The 24,520-nt window shown below is 41.5% G+C and overlaps 1 protein-coding gene across 5 annotated transcripts in view; it reads right to left on the minus strand.

The window, feature by feature from the left end:
• The window catches only part of vti1a (vesicle transport through interaction with t-SNAREs 1A), a 404,156-nt gene that overhangs the window by 162,403 nt on the left and 217,233 nt on the right, over window positions 1–24,520 (minus strand). For 3 of the 5 annotated variants that reach the window (XM_038821547.1, XM_038821544.1, XM_038821543.1), the window contains 2 exons: window positions 18,631–18,701; window positions 16,740–16,801 (listed from right to left, as the gene is read on the minus strand). In XM_038821547.1, coding sequence (XP_038677475.1) covers window positions 16,740–16,801; window positions 18,631–18,701 — 133 coding nt within the window. Of the gene's footprint in view, window positions 1–16,728; window positions 16,802–18,630; window positions 18,702–24,520 lie in introns of all 5 variants that reach the window. The other 2 variants (XM_038821548.1, XM_038821546.1) reach the window with 1 other exon arrangement.

Below are 24,520 nucleotides of genomic sequence, written 5' to 3' on the forward strand. Positions count from 1 at the left end.
GGTCTCTAACCCTGTGAGGCAACAGTGCTAACCACTGTGCCGCCGCCGACTGTGCCACCGGCTGCCGGCATCCTGTGCGGGACTTGAATCCACAACTATTCGATTCAAGACCAAGAATACCATTATTATGCAAGTGACACATTTAGCTTTAGATACTTTATTGATAAAGCAAAAGCTCAGAATTGGACAAAAAGTTTAGTTTTGCTCCTGCTTCCCCATTATAAATATCTACCGCAGGATTTTACCTTGTTCATGAATTCACTTGTGATATTTTAAATCCAAAGCAACCTACTGCAGTGCACACCGAAAAAAGATTATAAAGAGTTTTCCACTGTTTCTATTGATAAAGAAATGGTAGAATTGTTCGTTATACATGCACTTACAATTTCACCACACACAATTCAAAAATCTTCGCGCACTGAGAGGAGATTTGGCGATTATAATCTAGATTATGGATGATGAAGAGTATAAAGAGGTTGCAGTGAGAGATTTGAGTTTATCCCAAAGCCATTTGGATAAAAAATAATTTAAAGTCATTATACTTGCAGTAAGTTCAGTTCAAATTTCAGGATAAGAAAAACCAATTCACAACTTTGAATAATATTCTGTGTGCTTAATGGTAAATTATAAGGGAGCCAGCTCAGAGAATCTTGCTCCAACATTAAGTCTAAAGAAAGCAGCTTGGTTCTGCATAAATCTGTGGAGGACATTTCAGTACGTAATGGCCCCAGAGTGGATCAGATGTTGACTGAGAATTAAGTTTTTCCAGTGGTGTAAGCAGCATTGTGCCCCCACAATAAAGATCAGAAAATAGTGCCTCTCCCTTCTGAGGTTATTTCATACATTAAATAATAGGAACCGTAGACATTTGCCATCACATTCCACTATAACTCTCAGATTGTTAGCATCATATAACTGAGACTTTATTTGAAACAGCACTTTCCCTTTCTAAACCATGGTATATACACATCAATCTGATCACTGACCACAACGTGGCTCTACATGACTTCGACATATTTTATTCCTCCTTCTTTCAGGGATATATATTTATTAAACAAGACTAAATTTAGCAGTCAAATAAGCTGAAAATTGTATACAGAGGTTACTGTAGAATCATAATATACAATAATCAGGAGGCTTGTAAATTCTGGTTGGCTCATATAACCATAAGATGTAGCAGCAGAAGTAGACCATTTGGCCCATCAAGTCTGTTCTGCCATTCAATGAGATCATGACTGATCTGATAATCCTCAATTCCACTTTCCCGTCTTATTCCCACATAACTCTCGATTCCCTTGCTGCTTAAAACTCTGTCTATCGCAGCCTTGAATATACTTAACGATTTGACCTTCACAGCCCTCTGTGGTAAATAATTCCACATAATCACTACCCTCTGAGAAAGGAAATTCCTCATCTCTGTTTTAAATGGGTGATCTCCTTACTCTGAAATTATGCCCTCTGGTCCTAGACTCTCCAACAATGGGAAACAATGTCTCAGCATCTACCCTGTCAACTCCCCAAGACTCCTATATGTCTCAATAATCTTCTCTCATCTTCTCAATTCTCATGAGAATTGTCTCAACCCACTAAACCTCTTTACATAAGAAAATCACTCCACACCAGAGATCAACCATGTTCATCCACTCTGGACCGCCGGAAATGCCAGTATATCTTTCCTTAGATAAATGGACCCAAAGTGTTCACAGTATTCCAGGTGTTCAAACTAGTGTCTTGTATAGTGTCACAGACGCCTGGTCAGCTCTCAATAGTGGCTGAGATGGGACCAGAACCAGAACTTTTTAAAGTTTTAAGACAGCACGGAAAGATTGATTCATTCCAGGAGTGATAATATAAGAAATAGGTTATTTTATAAACACACATTATTAAAACAAAATAAAAAATATTTAATTTTTTTAACTTTAACACTAACAGTTGCATGTAGTTTCTTAACTGTAACACATTAGTTCCCATTAAACAGCACTTTAATAAAACATGAAGCTCTCATGCCACTTACACAGAAGACAAAGGCTTGCATTTACAACAATTTTTCTTCTGTTAGGGACATTAGTTCAGAACCCCTTTCCAAAGCCTGCCTCGGTGACAACTTTCATGACCTCTCTTGGTCGTTTTCAAAGCCTTCTCTGTACCTGTTCGAAACAGGATTCGTCCTCTCTCTCTCTCTCTAAGCTCTCTAAATAATATTCAGCTCCTTTTTTCTTTCTCCCAACGTGCAAAACTTCACATTTTTCTACATTATAATCCATCTGCCAAGTTTTTGCCCACTCACTTAACCTGTCTATATGCCTCTGTAGACTCTTTGTGTCATCCTCACCACTTTTCTTCCCACCTACTTTTGGGACAGCCGCAAACGTGGCTACAGTACATTCACTCCCTCATCCAAGAGATCAAAAAACATTGTAAATGGCAGCACGGTGGCGTAGTGGTTAGCACTATGGCCTCACGGCACTGAGGTCCCAAGTTCGATCCCAGCTCAGGGTTACTGTCCGTGTGGAGTTTATACATTCTCCACCACAACCCACAGATGTGCAAGGTTGATGGATTGGCCACGCTAAATTGTCCCTTAACTGGAAAAAAATAATTAGGTGCTCTAAATTTTTTTTTAAAAAATTGTAAATAATTGTGGCTCCCTGTTACATGCTGCCATCCTGAAAATGCCCCCTTATCCCGATTCTCAGTCTTCTATCAGTTAGCTAGTCCATGCTATACCACCCCCATCATTATGGGCTCTTACCTTATTTTTTTAAAATAAATTTAGATTACCCAATTATTTTTTGCAATTAAGGGGCAATTTAGCGTGGCCAATCCACCTATTCTGCACAGTTTTGGGTTCTGGGGGTGAAACCCACGCAGACACGGGGAGAATGTGCAAACTCCACACGGACAGTGACCCAGAGCCGGGATCGAACCTGGGACCTCAGCGCCGTGAGGCGGTTGTGCTAACCACTAGGCCACCGTGCTGCCCTGCTCTTACCTTATTAAGTAGTCTTTTGTGCTGTATCTTATCAAACACTTTTTGAAAATTCATCTATGGTTCACCATTGTCTATATTTCTTGTTACAACCTCAAAGAATTCTAATACATTTGTCAAACATGTTTTTCCCTTCATGAAGCCATGCTGACTCTGCCTGATTGGATTTTGCATTTTAAAATGTTCTGCTATTTTTATAATGGACTCTAACATTTTCCTAATGACAGATGTCAAGCTAACTGGCCTATAGTTTGAACAAGAGCTTTAGACATATCAGCACCAGAGAGAGAGAAATGGGCTGGTACTCCGTTTGAATGGTTGGCTGCGGGGGGGATAAATTGTCCTAAAAGGCTGTACTCTACTCAAGAACAGGTGATGATTGGATCTTCTCCTAGTGGGATGGTACGCAGAGACCGAAGGTTTCAGTTCTACTCCTGGACGTGGAAAGACAAGGACCTGCTTTCTCCCTCTCCAGAAAGGCTTTGATTACTGTATGCCTGAGGCTGCAGAGAACCTGGATAAATGAATCTAGACGAAAACCATTACAGGCTGCACGCAAAGACCAGAGGCGGAATTCTCCGACCCCCTGCAGGGTCAGGGATTCGCCCGGGACCGGCGTAAATCCCACCCCCGCTGTAATTCTCCACCACCCGGGAATCGGTGGGGGCGGGAATCGCGTTTCGCCGGTCGGCGGGCCCCCCGCGGCGATTTTCTGGCCCGCGATGGGCTGAAGACCCGCCGCTGTCAGGCCTCTCCCGCGGACGTGGTTTAACTCAACTCTGTGTCGGCGGGAGCAGGCAGCGCGAGTGGGCCCGGGGGGGGGGGGGGGGGGGGCGATCGGACCCTGGGGGGGTGCCCCCACGGTGGCCTGGCCCGCAATTGGGGCCCACCGATCGGCGGGCGGGCCTGTGCCGTGGGGGCACTCTTTGTCTTCCGCCGCCGCCACGGCCTCCACCATGGCGGAGGCGTAAGGGACTCCCTTCACCGTGCATGCGCTAGTGGTGACGTCAGCGGCCGCTGACGCTCCGGCGCATGCGCCGACTCACGCCGAATGGCGAAGGCTTTTCGGTGTTGGCACCAGTCGGCGGAGCGGGAGCCACTCCGGCGCGGGCCTAGCCCCTAAAGGTGCGTAGAATTCCACACCTTTGGGGAGGCCCGACGCCGGAGTGGTTGGCGCCATTCCGCTACGCCAGGACCCCGTGCCCCACCGGGTAGGGGAGAATTTCGCCCCAGGAGACTTTCACCCTCTCCAGAAACGCTGTGAGCTCTGCATTCCTGAACTACGGTAAAAAAAAAATTGAAATGAAATCAACGTTTAAACAGGAGTAAGGTGCTGAAAACACCCATCTGAAACAAAGACTCTTTTTATTTTTTACTAATGTATTTTTTTACTCCTTTCCTCCCCGCTGTACCTGTCTTGTGCATGTGTGTAAAGGGTGGGGGAAAGTTAAAGTATGGAATTAGGTATCAGATAATAGTTAACTAGTTGTATTTACTGCAAGCTTCATTTATAATTCTTGTTATCAATAAACAGTAGTTGTGTTTAAGCTTACAAATATGGTGACTAATTATTGGGTAGCCAAGGGCCAAAGACTTTTGGGTTTTTTCTGAGAACTATTAGTTAATTCACTTGTGTTGTGACTCAGGTTTAAGTGGGGTTGGAATTAACTGTGTACTACCCCAGGATGTTGGAACAGTACCACTTTTAAAATTCCTAACAACTAAGTTAGAAGCCTGTCCAAATACTTGAAAATGAAAATCGCTTATTGTCACAAGTAGACTTCAAATGAAGTTACTGTGAAAAGCTCCTCGTTGCCACATTCGGGCGCCTGGTCGGGGAGGCTGGTACGGGAATTGAACCCACGCTGCTGGCCTTGTTCTGCTTTACAAGCCAGCTGTTTAGCCCACTGTGCTAAAGCAACCCCGTGGGGGTGGAGCCAGAATGGCTTTGCAGATTTTTTTTGGTTATCTTATTATTTCCATGCTTAATTGTGAATAAGGTGGTGGCAGTCAACTTTGCCCCACTCCACTGAATGTTTACCGTATGTACTTGATGTTTCATGTTTTAAACTTGCACTTGGTCACATTTAACTTCAGATTATGCTCCTCACTCATTGCAGTGTTTTTAACCTCTGGTCACATATCTGTTCAGTGGCACTGCAAGGCAGAATATCATACCATAATTTGTATTATTTCAATGCTTTTCAGAATGTGTCAATCTGTACTGGAAGATTTCAGAGTACACAACTTGGACAAGCCTTCACCCAATTTTTTTTACCAATCAAACTTTGCACCAAATACGCCGCCAATTTTGACATGTATGGTCATGATTCTACTCCCTCTGCTCTGCATTGGATAATGTTCTCCTTCTATGGTATTTAAATCATTGGGATCAAGGTAAATTCTCACTCGTTCACCGAGTAGCCTGACCACTATAACTATACTATTAGAACATAGAACAGTACAGCACAGAACAGGCCCTTCGGCCCTCAATGTTGTGCCGAGCCATGATCACCCCACTCAAACCCACGTATCCACCCTATACCCGTAACTCAACAACCTCCCCCTTAACCCTACTTTTAACACTACGGGCAATTTAGCATGGCCAATCCACCTAACCCGCACATCTTTGGACTGTGGGAGGAAACCGGAGCACCCGGAGGAAACCCACGCACACAGGGGGTGGACGTGCAGACTCCACACAGACAGTGACCCAGCCGGGAATCGAACCTGGGACCCTGGAGCTGTGAAGCATTTATGCTAACCACCATGCTACCCTGCTGCCTGATCACTGATTTTGACTTCCTTTATTACAATAAATTGTTTAGTTCTATCTAGCTCATCGTAATCTATGCCAAAGTGTAACCAGCAAACTGGTGGGAAAACTGACAGGCTGACCATCTGACTTTCCGCGCTACACATCTCGAGTCTTGAAATGCATCAGTATTTCTCTGTCACTTTTAGGCATTTAGGTGTGACTCTTCGTTTTTTTTGGTCAATTGTAGCAGCTGGTACGGGTGAAGTCCAAGAACTGGATTTACAGGAGCACAACGTTCGAGTCACATGCCTTTGCAGTACTGAGGAAGTGTTACACTGTTGGAGGTGCCATCGTTTGGATGAGGCATTCATCCCAGGCCCTGTTTGCTCTCTCGGGTGGATTTAAAGGTTCCCACAGCAGTATTTCAAAGATGTAAAACATTTTTTAAAGTACCCAATTCATTTTTTTTTCAATTAAGGGCAATTCAGAGCGCCAACCTACCATACACATCTTTGGGTTGCGGGGGTGAGACCCACACAGATGGGGGGGGAGAATTTGCAAACTCCACACAGACTGATCCGGGGCCGGGATCAATCCGGTTCTCGGTGCTAACCACTGCGCCACCATGCCGCCTTGCACTATTTCAAAGATGAGCTGGAACACTCCCTGGTGCCTTGGCCAACTAATGGCACAAACTCACATTACTGGCCATGGTCAAATGGTTGTTTGTGGAACCCTCCGTGTGCAAAGTTGTCATGTTTTCAACATTACCTGTTCAATAATTAGCCACCAACGGTCTCAATGAGAGTGACACTGAGCAGACTTGCCTGGGCCTCACCTGTTCCATTGTAAAGTTGTACGTGAGAGTCTGGTGGGAAGGCCATCTGAGGAATTTTATGGGCCACCACCCCCCACTATAAACGCAAGGGAGTGTAAAATACTGACCTTAATGGCCCTGGAGAGGGTATAAACAGTGCAAATTCACTAGAATGACACCAGGGCTGAAATGGTTAACGTACAAATACAAGTTGCATAAGCTTAGTTTGTATTCCCTTGAGTTGAGAAGGCCAAAGGGTGATCTAGAAATTTAAAATTGATAAGAGGATTCAACAGGCGAAACAGAGAAACTATTTCTAGAATCTAAAACAAGGGAGAGTGTACTTAAAATTATAGATACAACACCAAGTAGCGCCATCAAGAAACGGTTTAAGTAATCTCTTCCCTAAAAGACTATGGATGCTGGACCATTTGATTTTTTAAGGCAGAGATTGTTAAGATTTTAATGGGTATCACCAGATATCAAGCAAAAATGGGCAAATGGATTTGATGTGCAGATCCACCATTATTGAACAAAATGGCAGAACATGCATGAAGACCAGCTTCTATTTTGATTTAAGCAGTCTATGCTCATGGCTAAGAATAGCGATGCTGGATAATTAACGTAGTACTGTAATCATCTAACAAAATATTTAACTGCAGCACTTGTTGATAAGAAGATAAAAACAAATTATTTATGGGTGAATAACTCCCCACATTTCAATTAAAACAAGTTACAATTATTCTCGCAATCCTGCACTAGTTTATTATAGATGAGTGACCAAAGAAATGAAAAAAAAAAAGAAAATTGCTTATTGTCACAAGTAGGCTTCAAATGAAGTTACTGTGAAAAGCCTTTAGTCGCCACATTTCGGCGCCTGTTCGGGGAGGATGGTACGGGAATTGAACCATGCTGCTGGCCTGCCTTGGTCTGCTTCAAAAGCCAGCTCTTTAGCCCTGTGCTAAACCAGCCCCGAGCTTTGGAACTTGGTGTCACATCCAGAGTGAGCATTCATTTGATCATGACCTTCCCGAAAAGATTTTATGGAACAAAAGAATTGGCTAGGTGAAATAAATATGCGTTTTGATTGCAAAAATAACATTTTTTAAAATCATAGAATTTACAGTGCAGAAGGAGGCCATTCGGCCCATCGAGTCTGCAACGGATCTTAGAAAGAGCACCCTACCCAAGGTCAACACCTCCACCCTATCCCCATAACCCAGTAACCCCACCCAACACGAAGGGCAATTTTGAACACTAAGGCAATTTTGGACACTAAGGGCAATTTATCATGGCCAATCTACCTAACTTGCTTACCTTTCGACTGGGAGGAAACCGGAGCGCCCGGAGGAAACCCACGGACACACTGGGAGGATGTGCAGACTCCACACAGACAGTGACCCAAGCCGGAATCGAATCTGGGACCCTGGAGCTGTGAAGCAATTGTGCTATCCACAATGCTACCGTGCTGCTTAAAACAGCATTGCTCTTGAACTGTCACAAATATGTCATGTGGCACTGTAGAAGTCTCAAAAACAATGCAGTCACTGTAGCCAATGATTTACAACAGTTATTAATGGAAAATCCCCAGAGAGTGAGCACAATTATTATATTGATCAACTCAACATCCTCTTGAATCAAAGACAGGTGTCAAAACAGGCGTGCACGAGGCTGTTAACTCACCACTAGTGCGCCATTATTGAGAGGTTCCGATTTTATAAAGCAGTTGGAAAAATATGATCGCTACCAACACTAGGTACGCATTTCTGTTCCGAGGAAATGAATACCAGAGGGTACCAGATTAATGGAAATGAAAGTCAGGGAACCAATAACGGGCAGCCTATGCTGAACAGTGCTAGTCTTAAGCCAGTGCGGCAAGCTCAAAGTCTAATCAGCTGCTGAAGTAGTAGAGTGGCTACTCTGTATCCGGGCATGCTACACTTGACTCGGAAATCTTTGATGCTGACTTAAAGCAACAAAATTCAAAAATAAGTTTTTTTTTCAACATACATCATGATAGAAATCAGAGGATTCTCAAAAAAGGCTCACTAGAAATATACATAAATGACTTTAAATACTGATTACACTCAGCACTCACTGTTCCTACTGCACATCTCCATCCATATGCATATTTATATTATGGTTCCACTTCCTATGTTAATATTTATCTATTGCTACTGGATTAATTCCAAAACATAATCAGCCAAGACAATTAAAACTGCTTCTATTTGAGGCAGTTGTGCATAATTTGAGTAGACCGTCAAATTTGGGACTTGGTGTCGCATCCAGTGTGGGCATTCATTTGACCATGACCTTCTCGAAAATAGATAACTAATATTTTGAGTTTAAAAAAAAATCTTTGTCACAAGTAGGCTTACATTAACACTGCAATGAAGTCAATGTGAAAAGCAACAGTGCAAACCACTGTGCTACTGTGCTGCCTCCTGTGCTACCGTGCCGCCCACGAGGAAATCTTGAACTGTGTTCAACAAACTTAATTTTAACTTTTTTTCTAGTCATTTGACACTGTATCCATTGTCAATAATTTACATAGTGTAATGATAGTTTTAGGGCGGCAGACTATCATATCTGCCGCCCTAAAAATACCATTGCATAGTGCAATATTTAATTCTATTTTCATAATATGCAGTGTATTAATGGTATTATAGATCCATGTCTTTCACCAAGATCGGAGTCCATTTTCACATAACAGGCAGCCTGATCATTCTACAGGTATTTCAAATAGTTCCTTCAGCACTGTTCACCTATAACACTCAAGTCTCAAACTCAAATCCTGTTTCAGTTTTTAAAAACATTTCTGGCTTGTTCATATTCCGAAAGGACAATCCCTTCAGGAAAAAAGGGAGGCAAGTTAATGCTATGCACATAACACGCCAAGCACCCCCTTCAGGTATATACCACTAGCATGCATCAACATGGTGTGCTATCGAATGCTGTATTGTGAAATGTGAATATCCAAATCACTTAAGATAGAAATTCAAATCTAGCCATGGTTTAGAATGGAAGCATTCACAGGAATCTGGTGGACGTTCACTTTTAAAATGAAGCTTCTATTCCATGAATACAGCACAACCTCCAGGTGATTTTTTTAACCTAACTAATCATCCTTCATGCAATCCTACTGTCAAGAAGGCTATTTAACCGCACAAGGTGTCATGATAGTTCTCACCAGATGTACACCAATAACCTGGGTACATGTAGTCACACTGCAGTAAATAGTCTTCTTTGACAAAATTCTCCTGAGGAGCTGGCCTATAGACAATGCTGCTACCACTCAATCATAAAACTTTCCTCAGGGAAATGATAAAATGACATGCCCCTGCCTAGTGAACATTGAGGCATTTACAACGGGTAACCTCCGAGGTGGTCAGTCACGCACTTTAAATAATACATTCTGAGGAACGCTTGCATGTTTTTGTCAGATAATCAAAGAAACTGACTTTTTGTTTCAGTGTTGCTCATTTGAAGAGAAGACTCCATTGTTGTTAGCAGCCAGTAGAGTAGACATTCAGCCAATTTGGAAACCTGGCAGTCTCCCTCTTTTTACCTGGCACTCGCACCAATCCTGGTCACCTCCAATGGGATGGGAGGATCTTTCCTTGCTACGTGTGCACAAACATAAAAGTTATATTTGAAGCCTGTGTGTAAGAAAAATTCCAGGATTCACTCAATCTCTGAGTCGCTGATCAACTGAACCACTTGCTCAAGATGTCCATGGTAATTAAGCATGGTGGGTGGTAGAAGAAAAGCTTGATCGCAGGGCCTTGTCATGCCCGACTCAGTGATGAGACTAAGCCATTAAATCTCGCGAGGGGCCTCTCGTGAGATTTGCGACGCTTAGTGAGCCTTGCAAGCTCACTAGAACATCACATCTGGCTCTCGCCCAGATTTATAGATAAAAGTGAGCCATTAGGCTCATTTAAACATGCCAGTGCCCGATTCTCCCGAGGGTCGGGAACGAATACCCGCACCTAGGAGACCTCATCATGGCCTGTCTAGCACTGGTCCACACAAATGTGGACCAGGCATAATGGAACTGAGTGGGGGGTGGGGGGGGCCTCCCAGGCCATCAGAGGCTCCCGGGTGTTGGTCTCTATCTGGCACTCCCACTGGCACCCGAGCACCTTGGCACTGCCAGTCTGGCACCGCCACCCAGACCCATTGGCAGTGCCAAGGTGCCCCATACCAGGGGTCTGGCCCGGGGGTGCCCTGCCCTTAAGAGGTGGGGTCAGGGGGCTTGAGGACCCCAAAAGAGGTAAATTGGGATATCGAGTTGGGCCCCCGAGGCCGCTGTGGGGAGTCCGAGGAGAGTTGAGAGATCGGGGCGCTATTTTGAGGCGCTATTTTTAATCTCTTTCTGCAGTGACCTTTTCAAGGCCAAAAAAAAGATTCCGTTTGATAGCCAGGTCGTTCACTGCGCTGCAGGTCCAAGAAACACCCTGCTATACGTGCCAAAAACAAGACTTTGTTTTTTGGGTGTTAACCCACACCCCTCAGTGTCTAGGTATCAGGAGACGGTGAGTGCCACTGTAACACTTAAACACAGAGGATGCTTTTGAGTCTTGCACATATTTTAACTGAATGCATTAAAAAACATTTCAAAATAGCATTCAGGGTTCTCAAGGTAACACTAATTTCAACCATTTCTAATTCAGGAATTTTTACTCAACAAGCTAATCTAGCACTCAAAGCTGCCACCCAATTGAAATATGCACTCTGATGGCATGACATTGGTTCTGAAACTGGGTGCCTGATCATCATTAAGATTAGCAGCACCAAAAGCCATATTTCATGAAACAAAGGATGTAGATAAAACACCACATAATAAAAAGTCAATTTTGGATTAAATAAGGGTTATAAAGGCTTGAAGCAAAAATTTGTTTAGGAAAGTAAATTCTATCACTGGGTCTAATGATTAACGCATGTTCCAATATTCATGGCACAGCACAGACCCCTTAACAATGCCCTAAAGGAACCAGAATTCCGTAATAGGGTTAGAAATTAATTTCCCACTGTATTTTCTCTTTATTGATGTACATGATAAATACCTTTCACAGATGGTACACAAGAGGCAAACTTACAATGACAAAGCTATCTTATGGTAAATACATTGTTCAGATAGCTGTACAATTAACAGGCAATTCTAAAAGGTTACAGAGCGTTTCTCTTCGCCCTTGTCTAACTAAATTACTACAAAATCTGTACAAACAAACTACTCATGGATGATTCGTTTTTTTATTGAAAATTACGATAAATACTTTCAAAACCAAATCAGAGACATGTCAAGCATAAATGTGGTAAAAATGTCGGACTGGAGCATCATAAATCCTGATTTGATTCGGTCAACCTAAAAACAAACATACCAGTGTAGACCACATTTTTCTAAATGTTATGTCTGATTAAGCTATGCCATTAAGTGACAGCTGAGTTCAAGCTGAACTTTAACATTAATATGATATTATTTAAATGACTTCATGTTATTTTTGCACAAAAAATGATGAATGATTTCTCGACACCCCGACTGACATAACGCAGGCAGACCATTTAATGAGGTTTGACAAAATGGAGACATATGCAGAATATTTGTTACTGAAACCGTCATTGTGGGCCTTTGGCAGCATTTGTTTTTGATTGTCTGCAGGCATTGAAGCATCTATTTCAATTCCTACTTCCCTTCCCTCTGAATTTTGAATTTAGCTAATGTCATTTTTAAGGGCATTTACATATTACTCTTAATCAGATGTTTCTAAGTTACGGTTCACAGGCAGAAATGTGAGGTTTCTGTAAAATGAAGCATTGACAATCAGTAAAGTGAACCTTTGTCAGCAATGTTTGTCGTCGGAATAGACTGCAAGAATACTTAAAGAGAAGAGAAAACTAACAAAGATTTAACCCTATGAGTATTGCTCCCATGGACATCAATAGACAACCTACTTGAAGACATGATATTCATTTTCTTTTCTTTAAATCTCTATTTATTTTTTATACTTCTAGCTTTTGACCACATCTTTGTCCACTATCACTAAAGCAAAAAATTATAATTTGCTGGCAATATTAAATGGTCTAAAAGCAGTGGGCTTTGCAAAAAAATGTTTGAATTCCTATTTCCATTGGCTGGTAGGCTTGCTGAATCTAATGCCATATGGTGTGCAGGCGCTTCTGGACTTTAGAGTTAATATATTAAGATACTATATATAATAGACACTTAAAGTGGACGATGTGATAGACAATATTGCTATGCAAGTAGATGAATATTCCTCAACTGGAAGTTGTTTAAAAAGATGTTGAGTGGAATATGAAAGTGACCAGATTGGCTAAATTACCTGAACAATGGGGCAATTCTCTCAAAATATTTAGCACAAAACACATGCCTGACCATATATCCTTTTAAGTCTCCCCTCCCCCTACGCAGAGATATCCAACTAACAAAAATGAATGAGACTACACTTTGGGATGAAATTAAAGGAGGCTTGAGTTTGCTTTAGTTGAAAACAAAATCTAAATCAAAAGAGATGCAAAGGAAGCATTTTAATCACAATGTTGTTGGGTTACTTAAATATTTTTCTTTTGAAATGAGCAAATTCTACAGTTAAAATAGTTAAAATATGCAAGCAAATAGCTGAGCGGACATGGCACCCATTCCCACTGCATGCAAGCCCCCAACAATTACTACATTGAAGAATGCTGAGCATTTCCAGTTACAAAGTGAGGTGCAACATTCCTCATGTGCAATACAAAAAAGTTTACATATACCGACAATAGCATTTTATACATTGCTTCATAATATGCAATCCTGGTTTAAGTACCTTTAACAATTTAGGCTTACATTCGACTTAAGTTTCAGATTGGCGGAAAAAAATGCCAATTTTAATCAGATACAGGTGTGATTTTCAGATATAGCATATGGGTGACTGGTGGGGAATCTCTCCACAAACAAGCTGTGGCAAGCTGGAGGCCCAACGGATCTTTGTGGACAGACCTCATCTGAACACAACTGAGGAGTGGCCACTGTAAATGGTGCTCCTTATGAGCAACTCATTGATTGGGAGGGCAAGAAATCTAGCAGGGTAGCTGTTACTTAAAAGCAGACTGAAGTCTTGAAAGAAGAATCACATTCTTCAGACGTGGTCAGTGGAAACAGAGCTACTGAAGCAGCAGCCGACAGCACAATATCATACTGTGCCTCACAATTATTGGAGGCGTTTCAGGAGGCACTTTTGGAACATAGTGAGGAACAGAAGTACAAACCTTTTTCCCCTCAGTGAGTGGCAAATGGCCTAACAAATTATTCAACAGCCATAGATAGGAGTTGGCTGAGCAGGTCAATGGCAGTATTGCAAGGTACTGCTTCAGCACAGGATGAAATATCGCTTCATCAAGATTATCAAGCTAAGACTTCCCTTCATAACTCTCTTACTCTTTATACAGCCCTGCACTGGCCTCAGTGCTATCACCTTTTCTCTTCACAATTCTCATATCCCTCCTCCAAATCACAATGGGGCATTTCACTGTAATGTCTTTCAACTTGCATTCACTCCAGAGAACTGCTATTGCCTTCCCAAATACTTCCCCCGCCCCCGCTTCTTGGCCATACTTGTTGCTTATGTCTGAAGTACGGATACTACGTTATTCTGCCTTGCAGATCACCAAAGAAGAGCTCACACTCATCCACTGCCTCTCTCTGTGTAGGAAAAGCCAGTTCACAACCAAAGAAAGACTTCAAAATCAGGAACATTGCTAACTCCTAACAATAGGATTGATAATCATTAACATTATTCACAGGGAAAGGACAACATTGGCAACAGATGGAAATATGGTTGTAGTGCACAGCAGAATATTTGGACACCTACCCTTCCTTTTCTCTTATACAATTCTCATTATTCCAAGCACCAAAGAAATCAGCAACCCTGCATGGTAATAGTTAGTGAGACAGAGAGGTCAGATGAGGAGAATGTTCAACTGGAAAGGGCAGCCAGGAAATGGCTTGTTGGAGAGCTGACTGTTGTATCTGGTTCAGCAGAAGGTGATGGTGATGTGCAGATTTTAGAGGCCTAGCACTTAAAGGAAAAATACTTTGTGCGTACCAGCAGTTAACTCTTTTTAAAGAATGGAGAGTGTAGTCATCTTAATGGAGCTGGACACTCACCGGGAGGAGGGGGCAATGGGTGCCAAGCCGGACCCGTCTGGGGCTGGTTTAGCTCACTCGGCTAAATCGCTGGCTTTTAAAGCAGACCAGCAGTACGCTTCGATTCCCGTACCGGCCTCCCCGGACAGGCGCCGGAATGTGGCGACTAGGGGCTTTTCACAGTAACTTCATTGAAGCCTACTCGTGACAATAAGCGATTTTCATTTCATTTCATTATAGACAGCACCGCAAATGGTCAACTCCTCCTGAGTTGGTGGTTTGTGGGTGAATTGAGGAACTGGCAGTAGCAATATGGGCAGAGATTAAAATGGTGTGGGTGGCCCTAATTTGCATATAGTAACAGGGACCAACTGAGGAGCTCTGACTATCTAAACCCAAGTCAGTCGATAAAAGGATCGCCTTCCTTGCCAAGTCAACAGTTTGATATTTTTCTATATTTTTGGCACACTTTCTAAGCATAAATGGGAACAGTACATGCAAATGTATGAAGTAGGAGCAGTAAGGCACTCAGCCCCTTGAGTCTGCCCCGCCATTCAATAAGATCATGGCTGATCGGATTGTTACGTCAACCCCAACATTCCTGCCTACCCCCAAATCTATGTTAAAGTTACTGCAGTTTAAATAAACTAACACTAAAAACACGACAATTAGCTTCAGTAATGAATGAAAACTGGGTGAATGTTCCCCCTTCCTCACTCAAAGCCAGCGTCGGTAGCATGCTCGCACACCGACAAAGGGTTTGGAGAGAGAGCTCATCCTGGCTGTGACACCCCCATTGAAAAACAGCCTGCCAACAGTTCTGGACTATACTTGGTCAACTGACCCAAGTACCACAAGGTGACCAATGGCTATGGAAGCATATTGTGTCTATGAGCTTCTCACTGTATGGCAATGAAGATAAATAAATAAATAGCACAGCTCAAGAGGAGAGCAGAAAACTGAGTGCTCGCTCTTTTTAATTTTGTGATAGGAGCCGAGGTCAATGCAAATGCACAAGACTAACAAGCTGCCCATAAATGCTATAATCAAAATAGTTTAGCAAGCTATGGAAAAAAATATGGTTGTGGTCACATCAGCAATAGTAACCTGCAGAGGTTAATGGCTGAAACCTTATTTAGTAGTCAGATGAAAATTGTCTCTCCGTGGCGTGTCCTTTGTAGATATTAAAAACATTGAGACACCTATGTTTACGTTCAAAAGACAGCATCAACTACCCAAAGAACAACAGCAGTTTTATTGGTGAATTGGTCTCAGCGTTCCGTTCCAGCACTAAACACCAAACTTTGATTGCTCATGGAAAATTGATGCCCTCACATAACCCCCTCTATTCCAACAAACCCGAGTCTGCAGAATTTGCAATTGGCACCTCCAATGTCACTTGAACCTGTGCTTCCCGATCTCCCAATCGTGAATTTAATTTTCACGAACCATCTGCTGCTATTCGGTACCCTTTCCCTTTACCATTGGGTGGACTTACTGTGCCAATTTTTCTAAAAGACTGCCAGCTACCATATAAAAAGGAGGCAGAAATCGGAGAGCAAATAAGTTTGAAATGAACTCTGTAATATCGAAACAAATATTGCCAGTGTTGAATCAAACTCTTTTAATCACTGGTCTTTGGCTCTTTCACTTGATTTTACTCTCCATTTCCTGCAGTCTCTTAGCAATTTGAAACTGGTAAATCTACTGTAAATCAACTGAAAACCAAGAAAACAAGTAAATGTTAATTAAAATTTTATATCGCAACGTCATACAAATCACACACGTGAATCAGTGTTTTATATACATTAAACTATTATTGTCGCTGATGCCACAGCTTACAAGCTTCAGTTATACACCAACAATGTTTTCAGTATAGTTAGCATAGTAATCAGTAAAAGCAGATACTAAAAAGGAATAGGAAAACACAACTCAATTCTATCACACTTTGCGCTGGGAGCACTTCATCCAAGGGAGGGGGGTAGGTTATTTATAGAAAAAGCACAACAGATTCCTACCTTGACCTTACCTTCGCAACATTCCTGTCAAAACCCTGGAGCTCTTACCGAGGTTTGTATCAGTTTCACGCAGCTGATAAGAAGAGTGAGGAAGGAAGGGGTTACACAGCAGAATAAGACAAAATATTTATTTCATAAGACAATGATCATCTTTAAACAGGTTCATACTGTCACTTATTGGAGTCCATTTTTGTACTTTTAGAAGAAAGCCAACAAACCTTCTATCAAGAAATAGGTATGGCTCAGCTAGAAAATCAAATGCAAAATCAGTCTTTCTACTTATGACAAAGAGCCGACAATCTCAATATAGAAATAAAATTTTCTCTTTTCTGATGACAAATCGGGTGTGTATTTCCAACATTTGCCATTTAAAAAAATCTTGACAGGGGGCAACTTTGATCATTTATATTTCGCATTTAAGGAGACATTAGCTTTAATAAAAATCATTTGGTAAACACAGGAACAGGTTCAACACTTAAAAAGGTGATGACCTACAATACATAAGAAGTTAGTGTGTTGCAAAAATATCTTTGCAATGAAAATGGTGTGTCCTCATCTCCGCCTTTCTCCTTTTTAAAGAAAAAGACAAAGTCTCTTTAAGAATGCACTCGTACCCAAAAGTGTATCAAAAAATCTATTGATGAGTCTAAAAGTGAGCTGCTTAATTTGAATATTGGCAGCTACTTCTTTGATGGTTTTTGTAGAAATAAGCAGATATAAAACATTCTCTCTCTAAACGTTAGGATTGTAGAATGAACAAAAGGGTGGGTTTATAATTCTTCTGCCGCTCTCGCATGGCATTCGTACAATCGTTGAATTGGAAAAAACTCAAAAGCAGATACCACACAACTTGAAAATTTAAAATGTGAGCTAAGGAAAGTCAAAAATTGTGGACATTAGTACAGGTCATGTGACCAACAGGTCAGCATACCTCACCTCAATGCTATAAGCCCTGGTGGCACATGAGGTAAATTAGACAATAATGAAGGAAAACAAGAGTGTAACAGCGATAAAAAAGTAATCAATTCAAGGAAACATTATCCTGAGATCTTGCATCGAAAGGTTTGCAGCACCTCTTTCAGGGGACCAGAGGTATATAGAGCACAAAGTAGTATATGATATATAGACAAGACGACATATAGGCAAATTGTTTCGCTGTTAAGTGTTGTTATTTAGAAAATCAAACATAACACCCACTCAATTCGCGAATCAAACAAGAATAGCGCTTGCGAATACTTAAGACTCTTTATGAAATATAGATGCCTATTTGGGGAGTTATGTTTGCTTATGAAGAGAGATATATTTAGCAATGCTCAAGTTTAAAACAAATCAATATGGATTATACATTCGCACATAAACTATATTCCATATAGCGAGATGACTTTTAAATCTGTATAGCTGAATAAATATGTACTAAAGATATTTATAGTAATTTAATTGGCAAGGGTTTTTGAAAAGTTGTAGAAATCTATTGCTGTCAACAAGGAAGGTAGCATCTTGTATATGTGTTTCTGTTAAAATTGCCAGAAAGTTGAGCCATTTTAGATTTTCCACATTGTGCAGGGCAATTAAAAAAATTAGCAAAAGCCTAATTACATTTATTAATCTGAGGGTATATGGAGAAAACAAACTGAAAAACAGCCATATTCACACAAAGGTTTCTGCTATTTGAAAAATGAATATTGTTTCTCTTGTTCCCATGTTGGTAGAAAGGAAGCTTATAAACTGGCATATTTCTAACTTCAAATTGAATGCGAAGATTGGTTGTTTCCAATTAGCCAAAAGAAGCATATTCTATCTGTAAAATGTATTTAAAAACATGCAACATGCTTAAAAAGAAAATCGCTGAAAGATCTGCTGTGACTGACTACAACCGCTGTTAGTTGTGTATCTCAAACTCACCCTCTCCCGAGCTCGTTGAATCTTTTCTTTGTCATGATGCAGGTTCTCCAGGATCTCCTGTCCAATTTGTTCTGTAATCGAAAGGTAATGATCACAAAAAGTTACACACTAAATAGTAAAAGCCGAGAAAAGTAAACATTCAAATCTGTTCAGTGAGCAGAGCAGTGAGATTGAACCTAAACCTATTTTCATAAAATCTCAAGAATTATATAACTTCAGTGGCCTCTCTTCTCTGCAATTTACACTGAAGCAGAGCTCCTGTAAGGACAATAGGAATTAAGTTAATGTTACTAAAAGTAAGCAAGCTTCTATACCATTCTATAATATACACGTAAGTTAACTGTGCGAAAGAAAAAAGACTACGGGAGATATTTAATAATTTTTAGAAGCAGAAAGCGATTTGCAGCAAGACTGGAAGATAAGAAAGAAAGAAGCTTGTCCTTGAGGGAGTTAATAAAAAATAAATCTTATGTTTCCCCATAATTTAGGGGATTATGCACATCCCAACCATTCAATTTAACAATCAATGCGGAAGTGTGGAAACATCTATTTATCTTGTTTCAATTCTCCTAAATATATTTAAATGAAGAACTGGCAGATATTCTATAATTGATCTTGAATTAAATTTTCTGAAGATATTAATAGATTTGCAGAAGTGCTCCATCAAAATCAATAATTTTATATCCTTGAAGCAAGCACGTGAAGTTCAATTTTCTTTGTACTTCTTTTTTAAATGGCAATTATTAAAACTAATCAAAAATTAATTACCTAACACTAAACAAAACTTGATGATACAGTTCTTACTGAGTTTCTGAAAGTGTTAAATGTTGGAGCTAACAATGACAGATGTAGCAGGAGAAATATTTTTTTCAGATATTTGACTAGTAATTGATGTTCCCATTAAGGTATTTCTTCGGTGCTGGTTTGCCTCATGGGATTTCGAAGAGTGTAATGCCTCCCTAAAGGTTCAATGCATTTTAAGAGTTTTTGTGTTAAAAAGAATACACCAGGAAAAATGTTTCAAGTTGATCTGATACCTCTTTTAAAAAAAGGAAAACAAATGCCATTAAATACTGCTGATTCAAAGCAGGTTGGTTAATTAGGTTTTTGTCTGTTTCGTTTGGCTGCAGAGTTGACATCTTCACCTTGGTTCTAATGATTCAATCTATTTCTACCAGCAAATGTGACAATGCCACAGACAGTAATTGAGGGTAAAACATTGTCACTTTGATGAATTGTGTTTTTTCCTCATAGTCAATGACTAGTGAAGTCAATAAACAAGGAAAAGAAGCATGTCCGCTGGAATATCGCAAAATGAATTGTTGTCTTGACACATAGGGATCAAAACATCATACATTAATTTCATCCTGGTGTGGGGCACGGTGGCATCTGTTTCACTCTGACTGTCTGCACAGATAAATAATTGGGGCCATCATCAATTTTGCAAGAGTTTTTTTTTATTCAGCATGCAGCACAACTGACGAACTTTGGCCCTTTTCACAAGGAGAACAGCCACAAGCAGAAAGTGCAGCCGTGACATAGATGACTCCAGAGCTCTACCTTCTAAATAACTATAGTCAAGGTAACGACAGGCTTGAAGATGCACACTTGAAAGAATTTTTTTTTGAAAAAAGGGGGAAAAAAAAATAACTTTTTCGCAAGCTTAAACAGCTCCATCAAGGCTGGCAGGCCTCAGCATTTTCGTGACTGGCCTGAAATAATTCATCCTCTGAATATGAATTAGCACTGGGTAATCACAGCATATTTATTACGCATTTCTGTGGTCCTTCCCTCCTGTGAATGCTGTATTATTCATTGCTTCTGCCCTGACCCTGCTGCGCTCCTGTTCTGACAAATCATACTTGATTAAGACAAATCTTTATTAGTTAGGTAGTCAACTTCCCCATTTATCATTTGCAAATCTCATTCCCCTTTTCCAAGTGTGTTACAACTGACTGCTGCAATTTGGTAGAAGCTGTTTAAAATGCTTATTATGGGAAATGAGTGCAAATACAGATGCAAAAGTCAGTAATGGATGATAAGACAAAGAGCTATACATCATCACAAGCATATCAGAAAAACAAACTTAACCATGTTGGAACAATTTATAAAAATTGCTTTTTTGCTCATTTGCCATATTTGATTTAACCATTAAGGCCGGTCATTAACACATTGTACAAAAATATTGAACACTCATTTCTGTCTACCAGTAAACTAATGCTGATCCTATAAAACTGTTGAGCACCGAGTTGGTTATTACTAAAGGCAATTGTTGATTAAGCCTCAAGTTTAAAAAAAAGAATGAAACGGCTTATAAGATGAACCCTTTGAAAATTTGTAATGCCACTTAACAGCTCAAAAGGTAGGGGCACTGTTCCCCGATTCACAGGCCATGGGTTTTGAATCCAATTTTAGCTATTATTTTAACTCACCTAAATTTAAACGGTTCTTGTCCAGCACACTCAATGAAGTGCTTCATAACAACAATGCGTTCTATATACGTAGGTTGGGGTCTGGGGTGGAACGGGACAGGAGAGGATAGAGGAAAATATAATTTATGAAACATGAAGAGGCTTAAATACCCATTCGGTTGTCCAATATGGAATAGCATTAACAGGGCTGTGGAGATATTTGAGCCTCAAGTTATCATGTACCACTAGTTGACAGGGTGCAGCACTAACGGAAGGCAGCTAGGAAAGAACTGAGCGTCTTTTTCCTGAAAATTTGTGGAGGGAAACTGTATTCATTAAATATAGTTCTATCTTGAATATTTTGTGAGATCGAGCTAAAAGTGATTTAAAAGATCATTCATATGTATAATGGATAGACATTTGAACAGTTTATATATTATTACTCCTCTTTATGAGCAATTTTCTGATTTTTATGGCTTTTACTTCAGGCTAGGATTTAGTTTTGCTTGAGAGTTGCAGAGTAGTGCTTGTTAAGTCATAGGTCTATTCTGGATATTGAACTGCATGGTTACTGGTCAAGTTGAATTGCATGTTGTCTGTAAATTACAACATGCTGGAAGTGAGTCACATTGGAATGATGTTCTCCAGTTTTCCACTTGATTACCTACAATGGCATGAAATGATGTAGCTTTCTCCTTTTGGAAGCATTCTCTGGAGTCATTTGTCATACTTAAGAAATTAATTACAGAATTGGCCCAGGACCATGCAAATTGTGCATAGCCCACTAGAATAAACATCAGTACGTTATAGGCCTTTTTCCTGATCCATTCATTCAGTCTTTTGTTGCACATGAAAAGTTGTTTCTGAGCGTGAAGAGGTTATCACTGGAAGCTGAAGGGTTGCTTAGGCAAAATCATTTAGATACAGTTTGGACAAATTCAGGTGAAATACATAACTTGGCTTTCATTAGCCAAGTGATTCTCTAGCATTGTACCCCATGGATTAAATCTTACAGCTATTACAAATCTCAATTAAATACAAGACAGTCAGACATTTTAGTTATGTGCCTTATAAACTTAGTGAAAATTGCACAATAATGTGACGATAATGCTGAATTTACTGATATTAATTCTCAATGTCCAACTTCAATCCTAAACATAAAACATGATAGATGGAAAGATGTTTACCAATAAATTTGTAAACAATTCTAATGAAACTTTACAGGTCACAAGAACAGAATGGGTAGGACTTGGAAATGCTTCACCTGAACATAAAGACAGGTAAAAATAAAATCCCCCAAATCCAAATAATTGTGCTGGAAGTCCCATCCTTATGGGCAAGTCAAAAATAAAAACGTTGTTGCTCCAGATTAAAATGTTACAGGCATGTTGTGGCTATTTAGGAAAACAGAGAAAGTCATCCATTAAGGATCTACTTCCCTTGAGATCAGACCAAGGAGACCCAAGGAATTGCAAGACTAAATAATACCTTTCAAGCAATTTTCCAAATTAAAATCAAAGGGTTGCTAAAGTTCTTAATTAATATTGAAGAGCAAGGGCTTTTTCTGGTTAATGCATCCTACATAATATTGTCTAGGTCTCAATTTTTTAAATGATCGAATAGGTAAAATCTTCCGACTCTGGTGATATAGAAAATATGATTTCAGTACACATGGCTGAGAGCACATTTTAGCCACTGTCAAAAGTCACGATATTTTACGTTCCCACTGAAACACCCAGGTTTCTTGGTAACAGCAGAAGCTCTAACAATATGCTCCTCATTATTATGGAGTTACTCAGATGACAAGGTTTGGCAGTGAAATGTGGAAATCAGGCATCCGTTTTGTCTTGCTCCTGAACGAGTTTTACCACACCAGTGACGCACCAAGGCATTCAGCATCTAAGCCCATGAAGATCCCCACTGCATGTGCCAGAAAAAGTTACGGCTTGCTTAAGTGTAATTAAATCTTTTTTTTTTTTAAATAATTTTTATTGAAATTTTTCGATACAAACATTTACCCCTACTACATTTTAAATTATAACACAACAAATCCCCCCTGAAAAATCCTCCCCACGCCCTCCCCCGCGCGCACCCCCCCACCCTCCCCCCCCCCCCCCCCCCCCCGCGCTACCAGTCTAGCAACCAAACCGTTTTTCCCTCTCTGCCGATGGCCTCGGGCAGTCATTGCCCACGCCCCCCCGCTGACGTGCTCCCTTCGTTGCTATCCCCCCCCCCCCCCCCTCCCTTCCCCCCCCCCCTTCTCCCCGGGTTGCTGCTGTTTCGGCCTCCAGTTCCTATCTCTGATCCAGAAAGTCAAGGAAGGGCTGCCACCGCCGGAAGAACCCCTGTACCGACCCTCTCAGGGCGAATTTGATTCTTTCCAATTGGATGAAGCTTGCCATGTCGTTTAACCAGGTGTTAACACTTGGTGGCCTTGTGTCCCTCCACTGAATCAAGATCCTTCTCCGAGCTACCAAGGACGCAAAGGCCAATATTCCGGCCTCCCCTGCCTCCTGTACTCCTGGCTCCACCCCAACCCCAAAAATCGCTAGCCCCCACCCTGGTTTGACCCTGGTTCCCACCACTCTCGATACCGTCCCCGCCACCCCCTCCCAGAACTCTTCCAGTGCCGGGCACATCCAGAACATATGTACATGGTTCGCAGGGCTTCCCGAACACCTAACACACCTGTCCTCACCCCCGAAGAACCGACTCATCCTAGTCCCCGTCATATGGGCTCTGTGCAGCACCTTAAATTGGATGAGGCCCAACCTTGCGCACGACGACGACGAATTGACCCTCTCTAAGGCATCCGCCCATGTCCCATCTTCTATCTGCTCTCCCAGCTCCGCTTCCCACTTGTCTTTCAGCTCCTCTATCGATACCTCCTCCACCTCCTGCATTATTTTGTAGATGTCCGAGACCTTCCCTTCTCCGACCCAGACCCCTGACAGCACCCTATCACTCACCCCTCTATCGGGAAGCAAGGGAATTCCTTCCACCTGTCGTCTGGCAAATGCCTTCACCTGCAGGTATCTAAACGTGTTCCCCGGGGGGAGCTCAAATTTCTCCTCCAGCTCTCCCAGGCTCGCAAACCTCCCCTCTATGAACATGTCCCTCAGTTGCCTGATGCCCGCCCTGTGCCAGCTCTGGAATCCCCTGCCAGTGTTCCCCGGGACAAATCTGTGGTTCCCTCTCAGTGGCGCCGCCATCAGACCCCCCACCTCCCCCCTGTGTCGCCTCCACTGCCCCCAGATTTTCAGGGTGGCCGCCACTACCGGACTCGTGGTATACCTTGTGGGGGGGAGCGGCCATGGTGCCGTTGCTAGCGCCCCCAGGCTTGTATTGCCGCAGGACGCCCTCTCCATACGTTTCCAAGCTGCCCCCTCCCCCTCCATCACCCACTTGCGCACCATCGATGCGTTCGCCGCCCAGTAGTATCCGGAAAGATTGGGTAGCGCTAATCCTCCCCTGTCCCT

The sequence above is a fragment of the Scyliorhinus canicula genome, chromosome 16 (genome assembly GCF_902713615.1).
Source record: "Scyliorhinus canicula chromosome 16, sScyCan1.1, whole genome shotgun sequence".
Lineage (NCBI taxonomy): Eukaryota > Metazoa > Chordata > Chondrichthyes > Carcharhiniformes > Scyliorhinidae > Scyliorhinus > Scyliorhinus canicula.